We start from the raw sequence: 8,855 nt of genomic DNA, 5'->3' as shown, positions 1-8,855 counted from the left end.
TCAAAGCTAACCAGTCTGTGCAGGTTGAAATAACCCACACATTCCTAAGCCAAGTTATCTCAGACAAGCTATCTGAGACCCTCCGAGCTTGCACAACTGCTAGGATGTTCTCACTTTCTTTGAACCTGGGTCTTGATTTTCCCCAAACCAGGACTTGGGTTGTGGCAACCTGTGGCCTGAGCAAAACAGGCCTGCAGATCCTTGGTGCCCAGCAGTCTGCATAACCTAGGCAGCTAAATGTTTATCCTTTGTCTTTCTAAGCCAGTAAAAAAAAAAAAGGGTAAATTGACCTTAAAATGTAACTTTATGCAAGCAGGCAGGAAGTGAGAGGCTCTTAGTCTCACAAAAAGAGCAAAATGTAATTGTTCAAGTTTTATTCTAGCCCTTCCTGCACCATCCCCCAGGTCAGAATCATCTATTCCTGCATCTATGCTCCAACCCTTAGGAAGGCCTTTGTCTTAAACCCTTATAAAGGGTTGTCTGTCCTTTTTGCATCGTTCAGTCGTCTTCCCTGAGAATGCGATGCCTGCCCAGCCTGACAGAGCCGTCATGATCTCTCCACAACTTCTCACCCTGTAAGTAAGCCCTGAATAAAAGTTCATGTATCAGAAAATGTTTGTTGTCTTCTTTGGCCTTTGGACAGTCATGGCCCTCTTGGGCTGCAAAAGGGATAAATAAGTTTCCCCTTAAAAGACTTGCTTTTCTTGCCAAAACAGCATGGTACTGGCACAAAGATAGACATATAGATCAATGGAATCGAATTGAGAATTCGGAGATAGACCCTCAGATCTATGGCCGACTGATCTTTGATAAGGCCCCCAAAGTCACTGAACTGAGCCATAATGGTCTTTTCAACAAATGGGGCTGGGAGAGTTGGATATCCATATCCAAAACAATGAAAGAGGACCCCTACCTCACCCCCTACACAAAAATTAACTCAAAATGGACCAAAGATCTCAATATAAAAGAAAGTACCATAAAACTCCTAGAAGATAATGTAGGAAAACATCTTCAAGACCTTGTATTAGGCGGCCACTTCCTAGACTTTACACCCAAAGCACAAGCAACAAAAGAGAAAATAGATAAATGGGAACTCCTCAAGCTTAGAAGTTTCTGCACCTCAAAGGAATTTCTCAAAAAGGTAAAGAGGCAGCCAACTCAATGGGAAAAAATTTTTGGAAACCATGTATCTGACAAAAGACTGATATCTTGCATATACAAAGAAATCCTACAACTCAATGACAATAGTACAGACAGCCCAATTATAAAATGGGCAAAAGATATGAAAAGACAGTTCTCTGAAGAGGAAATACAAATGGCCAAGAAACACATGAAAAAATGTTCAGCTTCACTAGCTATTAGAGAGATGCAAATTAAGACCACAATGAGATACCATCTAACACCGGTTAGAATGGCTGCCATTAAACAAACAGGAAACTACAAATGCTGGAGGGGATGTGGAGAAATTGGAACTCTTATTCATTGTTGGTGGGACTGTATAATGGTTCAGCCACTCTGGAAGTCAGTCTGGCAGTTCCTTAGAAAACTAGATATAGAGCTACCATTCGATCCAGCGATTGCACTTCTCGGTATATACCCGGAAGATCCGAAAGCAGTGACACGAACAGATATCTGCACGCCAATGTTCATAGCAGCATTATTCACGATTGCCAAGAGATGGAAACAAACCCAAATGTCCTTCAACAGATGAGTGGATAAATAAAATGTGGTATATACACACGATGGAATACTACGCGGCAGTAAGAAGGAACGATCTGGTGAAACATATGACAACATGGAGGAACCTTGAAGACATAATGCTGAGCGAAATAAGCCAGGCACAAAAAGAGAAATATTATATGCTACCACTAATGTGAACTTTGAAAAATGTAAAACAAATGGTTTATAATGTAGAATGTAGGGGAACTAGCAGTAGAGAGCAATTAAGGAAGGGGGAACAATAATCCAAGAAGAACAGATAAGCTATTTAACGTTCTGGGGATGCCCAGAAATGACTATGGTCTGTTAATTTCTGATGGATATAGTAGGAACAAGTTCACAGAAATGTTGCTATATTATGTAACTTTCTTGGGGTAAAGTAGGAACATGTTGGAAGTTAAGCAGTTATCTTAGGTTAGTTGTCTTTTTCTTACTCCCTTGTTATGGTCTCTTTGAAATGTTCTTTTATTGTATGTTTGTTTTCTTTTTAACTTTTTTTTTCATACAGTTGATTTAAAAAAGAAGGGAAAGTTAAAAAAAAAAAAAAAAGAAAAACAAGAAAAAAAAAAGATGTAGTGCCCCCTTGAGGAGCCTGTGGAGAATGCAGGGGTATTCGCCTACCCCACCTCCATGGTTGCTAACATGACCACAGACATAGGGGACTGGTGGTTTGATGGGTTGAGCCCTCTACCATAAGTTTTACCCTTAGGAAGACGGTTGCTGCAAAGGAGAGGCTAGGCCTCCCTATATTTGTGCCTAAGAGTCTCCTCCTGAATGCCTCTTTGTTGCTCAGATGTGGCCCTCTCTCTCTGGCTAAGCCAACGTGAAAGGTGAAATCACTGCCCTCCCCCCTACGTGGGATCAGACACCCAGGGGAGTGAATCTCCCTGGCAACGTGGAATATGACTCCCGGGGAGGAATGTAGACCCGGCATCGTGGGACGGAGAACATCTTCTTGACCAAAAGGGGGATGTGAAAGGAAATGAAATAAGCTTCAGTGGCAGAGAGATTCCAAAACGAGCCGAGAGATCACTCTGGTGGGCACTCTTACGCACACTTTAGACAACCCTTTTTAGGTTCTAAAGAATTGGGGTAGCTGGTGGTGGATACCTGAAACTATCAAACTACAACCCAGAACCCATGAATCTCGAAGACAGTTGTATAAAAATGTAGCTTATGAGGGGTGACAATGGGATTGGGAAAGCCAAAAGGACCAAACTCCACTTTGTCTAGTTTATGGATGGATGTGTAGAAAAGTAGGGGAAGGAAACAAACAGACAAAGGTACCCAGTGTTCTTTTTTACTTCAATTGCTCTTTTTCACTCTAATTATTATTCTTGTTATTTTTGTGTGTGTGCTAATGAAGGTGTCAGGGATTGATTTAGGTGATGAATGTACAACTATGTAATGGTACTGTAAACAATCGAAAGTACAATTTGTTTTGTATGACTGCGTGGTATGTGAATATATCTCAATAAAATGATGATTAAAAAAAAAAAGACTTGCTTTTCATATTGCTTTTGCTTAATTAAGCATATTTTTCTTTGTGTAACTTCATCATATTTATTCTACAAGCTTCCTGTTCTCACAGTATGCTTTTGTTTTGGCATAGGGCATGCCTCAATTTGTAAATTGTCTCCCTTTGATAAATAAGCCCTCTCTCCTTCTAAATTCTTGTCTCCCTTTGATAAATAAACTCTCCTTCTAAATTCTTTTATTTGTCTTTTATTTGACACTTGTAAAATCAGAAGAAAAAATGGATAGAATAATAATGAATAGGCCATCGGCCCAAACTCCCTGAAGATTAAGGGAGCTAGAAATCTCTGAGCGGGGAGAGGGATAGGGTTAGAATTAGGGCGGTGGTTGGATAAGCAAGGGCAAGTTCCAAGAAGCAGTCAGGCCTCAGGAGAAAGACATCTCTGAGAAGAACATCAATAAGCAGCACCTGGGGGTCAAATGACCCCCGCCTGGGTGAGTCATCTACCATCAAGCATCAACGGAAGGAGGAAAAGGGGAGGGTAGTAAAATAGTTAATAAAAATTACAAAAGGATCAAAAATCTAAAAGCAGCCTGTCCCCGTGTCAGGGCCTCTTGTCTCCCACTTCTTTCCTTGCGAGAGGCCCACATGTCCTCTTATATGTGTTTCTACCTGCTTTCTTAAATAATAAAAATAATAATAATGAATAGGTAATAGTGGATCCACCCTGGATTATATTCCTCTTTATACCAGCGGTTGTAAAATACAATCTTTACTGGCTTTGTCCTGTTTTATTTCCATGGAGAAAGGGGCCCATGAAGCAAAGGTGTCCGAGGACCCACGGAAGTCACAATTTGGCCCTGGGGTGAGTCAGAGAAATACTGAAGAGGCCCTGATGAGGTCACACAGCTGGGGTTTCTGGTGGAAATTTTGGGAACCCTCTCAATTCCCAAAAATAATGATTTGTCCTCTGTTTGGGATATCACGCAGCCATGAAAAACGAAGCGTGAGAGATAAATCAGACCAGGGACAAAGCTCATGCAAGGTCTGATCATCAGCCTTGGTACAGCCTGTGATTGCCGCTGTGGGGATCTGTGTGGGGTGAGGAAGGAAGGGAATCAGCTAAAGGAAAACAGGTGAGTGGGCAGCCAGTAGAATGGGAGGAAGGCTTTATTTCCTTCTTTTCCAGTAGAAGGTCTCATGCCTTTTCCATGCTTATTTATTCTCTTTTATCCCTACACCCACTTCCATTCCCTGCCCCCCATAAGCAACCATGCCGGTGTGTAGTCTTTTCCAAAATATGTATTGATTTGAGTGCTGGTATTTTGCACTTATGCAGATGATGTGTTACGTACCACCTTCTATTTCCTACATTTTGCTTATGTTTTCACTAAGATCATGTGTTTTTAAGACCGGTCCATGTGGCTGTGTGCACACTGCTGCTAGCCCCTCGGTGTGGATCCACACATCCTACTTCTCCACCCTCTACAATGGATGCCCAGATTTGCCACCAACTCTATTGCATGGCATCGGTCATGGACTTTCTACACAATACCCGTCAAAGAGTGTTTCTTTGGGATAAAAAGCCAGGGACAGAATTGCTGGGGGAGAGGTAGCACCAAGTTTTACTCCAGGCAACATTAGGGACCCTGGGCACCCCCATCCCTGCCAGCAATTGCTGTTATCCAGCTTTCCACTGTTTGCCGGCTTAACGGGTGCTGTGAGACCTCATTGCCATTTCAACGTGTCTTTCTCCTTCAACTGATGCTTTTAAGGGGGTCTTTATGTGCTAACTTGGGCATTTCCGCCTCTAAAATCGCCTGTTCAAAACCTCTGTCCACTTTTCTCTATTGGGGAAATGTCCTCATGTTGCTTTGCTGGGAGGGCTTCCTGATGTTAATTCCTGGTTTTAGATGTTGCTAATAGCTCCTCGCATTCTGCCTCAGTTGTGCTAACTTTGTCCACAGGGTCCTTCATTAAACAGAAAGCCTTACTTTGGATGTAGTCAAATTTAGAAATTTCTGATCAGATGTTTTGTGCTTTTGGATTTTTGTTTAAGAAGTCCTTCCTTGCCCCTTGGTCACAAAGATATTTTCCTATATTAATTTATAGTTTTATCTTCCCATTTAAACCTTTAATCAGCCTGAAATCTGTATGAAGGATTAGTAAGGATCCTCTTTTATTTCTCTCCATATAATGATCTGATTTTCTAACACCATTTACCAGGCCATCCATCCCTTCTCGGCAGTTCACCATTGTCGTATATTAAGTCCCAGGTGTACATGGGTCTGCACTGAGCCTTCTGTTCTGTTCCACTTGCTTTCATGCCTATCCCTGTACAGACACCATGTTGGGTTTACCACTATGGCTTGTAATGGCAGGAGGTCAAGTCTTCCTTCTATGCCCTTTTTCTTTAAGGTTGACTTAGTTATTTGAGAACTTTATGCCTCCATGTAAACTTTAGATTAAATTTCTTGAGAGTCTAAAAAAGTAAAATCAGCCAGAATATTTATTGGAATTGCATTGAATTAATAGACTCATTTGTGAGGGATTTACTATCTTTCAATAATAAATTGTCCGTCTGACAGTTTGGAGCAAAAGTAAGTCTTTTTGTTCTGCATGTTTGTTGTATTGTAATGGAAAAAAAATACTGCAAATGAAGAAATGTGGGCAGATCAGAGAGAACCAGGCAGGAAACCACAGCAGGGGCCCTCTCGTTAGCCCACGGAGGACCACTGCTGCCCGGGGCCTGATAACTTGGTGACCAGGACAAAGCGCTGGTTTTGTCACAATCCTGCGAGGCCAGGTGGACGAGGACACTGCAGCACCTGGCAGCCAGTAGTATCTCATTATATCCGTAGCTCTGTCCATTTGCAGACTCAGAAAGTTGAGGAATTTGCCTAAGGCAAGTTGCAGAGGTGGAATTCAGACTAGGCAGGCTGGCCTCAGGGTCCCTGCCCTCCAGTTCAGTGCCATCCCACCTGCTAGGCTGCTTTGTTACTGTCCGATGACAGGAGACCCCTGTCCATCTGCACCTGCTCTGGGCCTTACGGTTTATTTTTGCCATAGCCTCTCTTGAATTTTGCATGGTGCTCAGCTTGGCACTAGGAGGCACTGTTTGCAGTGACCTCAGGCAATGAAGGACCCCAGCCCCTGAGCCCCCGTCTGGCCCTGGGGTGGAGAACCAGCTGGAAAAGGAGAACTTGCCAACCTTAGTCACACCTCCCCATCTGCCCCCTCCATCTATACCAGGAAGCCCAGCTGCTCGGGGCTTGTGGTTTTGTGGGCCACATCCTACTGAGCACGTCTGAGAAAGCCTAGGGTTTGGGGGTCAGAGGTGAGGTGATAATTCTTGAACCTTAGGGAATGTTCCAGGAGGAGGAACTGGCAACGAAAGAGGATCCAGTCCCAGTTTCAGCCCAGCTTGCAGAGTGGCCCAGGGCAGGTGGCGGCCACCCTGTCCCTATTTCCTCGTCCCCACACAGGGCTGGCCCACTTGGCAGAGTGCTAGAGGAAGTCAGGATGGGCACTTTAGTCCTTACTCCCCTCTATTTTAGAGTCATGATTTGCTTTACGCAAAGGTTCCACCTGGTTTTGCTTTAAATGTCGTAGCCAAGGCGGTCTCGAGAAGCAAACTAGCTCCTGCCGAAACTTCATTTTTGTCACCTCATTTAATGCTTCCAAGAATCCTGAGAGGTGACGACATCTATGGACCTCATTTTACTGAGGGAGAAACTAAGGCACAGAGAAGTGAGGTGATGCACCCAGGGCCACACAGCTCCTAAGTAGCAGAGCCAAGATTTGAACCCAGGCCTGCCAGACACTGGAGCAGTTGTTCTCCCTGTGCACTGGCTGCTGACTGGGAGACTTTGGGGCCAGGGAGCCAAGCCCCTCAACGTGAGAAAAGATGTCTATGACAATAAAGTCCTCAAACCTACCAAGTTTGTCCACAAAAACTGATAACGTGGCTCAACTGTTGCAACATCCACACCCCAGAATTTCCCTTCTAGGAACAGGGGGCTTGCATAAAGTGAGAGGCCCTGCCTTCCTGTCTTCTGTCCGTTTGCAGAGTGGGGGGAGGGAGAAGCAAGGGGTCCTGAGAGTGCCGCGTCCAACCCAGTCCCACCTCAGCTCCCTGCATCTGGGGGGTAAGGGGAGGAGCTGTGGGGGAGGGTCTAATAATAATAATAACTTCTCACCTGAGGAAGGGGCTTGACAGTTGCAAAGCGTATTGGAAAGGGTGGGGTGTTGGGTAGAGGCAGTGAGATTTCCCACGGTACTTAGTAAGTTAAAGGCTAGGGTGGGGTATGCCCCTAGAGGTAGGGGGCTGGAGAAGAAGGACACTACCCCCTCATTGGGGACACCCCAAGGAGCAGCTTTCTCCCTGTACCTGTATCTGTTCTCTCTGTGTCAGTCTGTCTGTTAATTCACTTTCTCTTCCCCACTATCTCTATTATGTCTCTTTTTGGGTCCCACTGAGCAAGCCAGCATGTGACTGCAGAGCAACTGGAAGTGACAGGCCCAGCCTGGGTCTGGCCAAGAGACCTTCCCTTGGCTCAGGGCTCTGTCAGGCTGGAGCCAAACTCATACACTCATTTTCAGCCCACGGGTATTTATTCAGGGCCTGGAACGTGCCGGGCACCGAGTGCAGGCTGAAATGCTGGGTGAGGCAGTCAGGGACCCTGCCCCGTTGGAGCTCAGCCTCGCCTTCCCCCTGACCCGCACCCCGCGGCCCCCCATACTGAATAAACAGTAGCCAAATTGCCCGCCCCTCAGGCGTGCAGAGCACTCCACCGTTTGCACGCTGTCCACGAAGAAGACAGATCAGAGGTCCGGCCCCCGCAGCAGCCAGAGCAGGGGCAGGGCTTGCTTGAGGTGTCACACTCACTGAGTGGCATTCAGGGTGCCCCATCACCTGCAGGGCTGGCAGCCCCTCAGTGGGGGTGGGCTCTGCAACGAGGACGGGCCCTGGTGGGGTGGCAGAGACTAGGACAGGCTGGGAGGGTCAGCTCCCCTCCACCCTCCAAAAAAGCAACCCTCCAAGTCCACAACTCCCCCAATGCCTGAGGAGCCGGTGACCTTCCGGGGCCTTCGTGTGGCAGCACAATCAGCCAGAGGGTTGAGTTGGGGTGGGGGGCAGTGGGCAAGGGGGAGGAAGAGGAGAGGCTGGGAGCTCCTTCAAGGGGATGTGCCCACAGCAGAATTCCCTATTTAGGTGATGGCAGAGAAAGGCTGCTTGGTTATGAAGACAGGAAGTAGGATGAAGGCAACGCTCTATGCGGGGAGGGGGGCCCAAGGATTACAGGAACTTTAGACCCCGCAATCCTGGATTCACGGGGCCCGCAAACACATCTTTTGGGATATTTGAGGCCATGTGGTCCAACATGGTCCCTGCCGCACCCTCCCCAGCCATGTTGTGCAGGGAAGGAAACTGAGGCCCAGAGAGAGATGACACTGCGAGTCAGAGCCGAGTGCAGAGCCGGGGCCTCCCTACTCGTGAGAAGCCGAGTGGGTCTGGACGGCTTGGGCGGTGCCGGAGGAGGAGGGTGCAGGACCCTGACCCGGGAGGTAGAGGACGGTGAACCAGCAGAAGATGAAGACACCTGTCAGGGAGGAGAGAGGCCACTGTGAGCTGGGTGCCGGACCAGCGAGGGCACAG

General features: G+C 46.6%; 1 protein-coding gene across 1 annotated transcript in view; it reads right to left on the bottom strand.

Moving 5' to 3' along the window:
* Positions 1–5,952: 5,952 nt before the first annotated feature.
* Positions 5,953–8,855, bottom strand: part of ADGRG3 (adhesion G protein-coupled receptor G3) — a 38,848-nt gene continuing 35,945 nt past the window's right edge. Inside the window, exon 13 of the mRNA XM_037815588.1 lies at positions 5,953–8,799. Within this exon, the coding sequence (XP_037671516.1) occupies positions 8,687–8,799 (113 nt within the window). The 3' untranslated portion in view covers positions 5,953–8,686. The remainder of the gene's footprint in view (positions 8,800–8,855) is intronic.

Source organism: Choloepus didactylus, chromosome 22 (genome assembly GCF_015220235.1).
Source record: "Choloepus didactylus isolate mChoDid1 chromosome 22, mChoDid1.pri, whole genome shotgun sequence".
NCBI lineage: Eukaryota > Metazoa > Chordata > Mammalia > Pilosa > Megalonychidae > Choloepus > Choloepus didactylus.
Note: the sequence above shows the minus strand (reverse complement) of the source record. Positions and strands in the feature narration are given on the sequence as shown.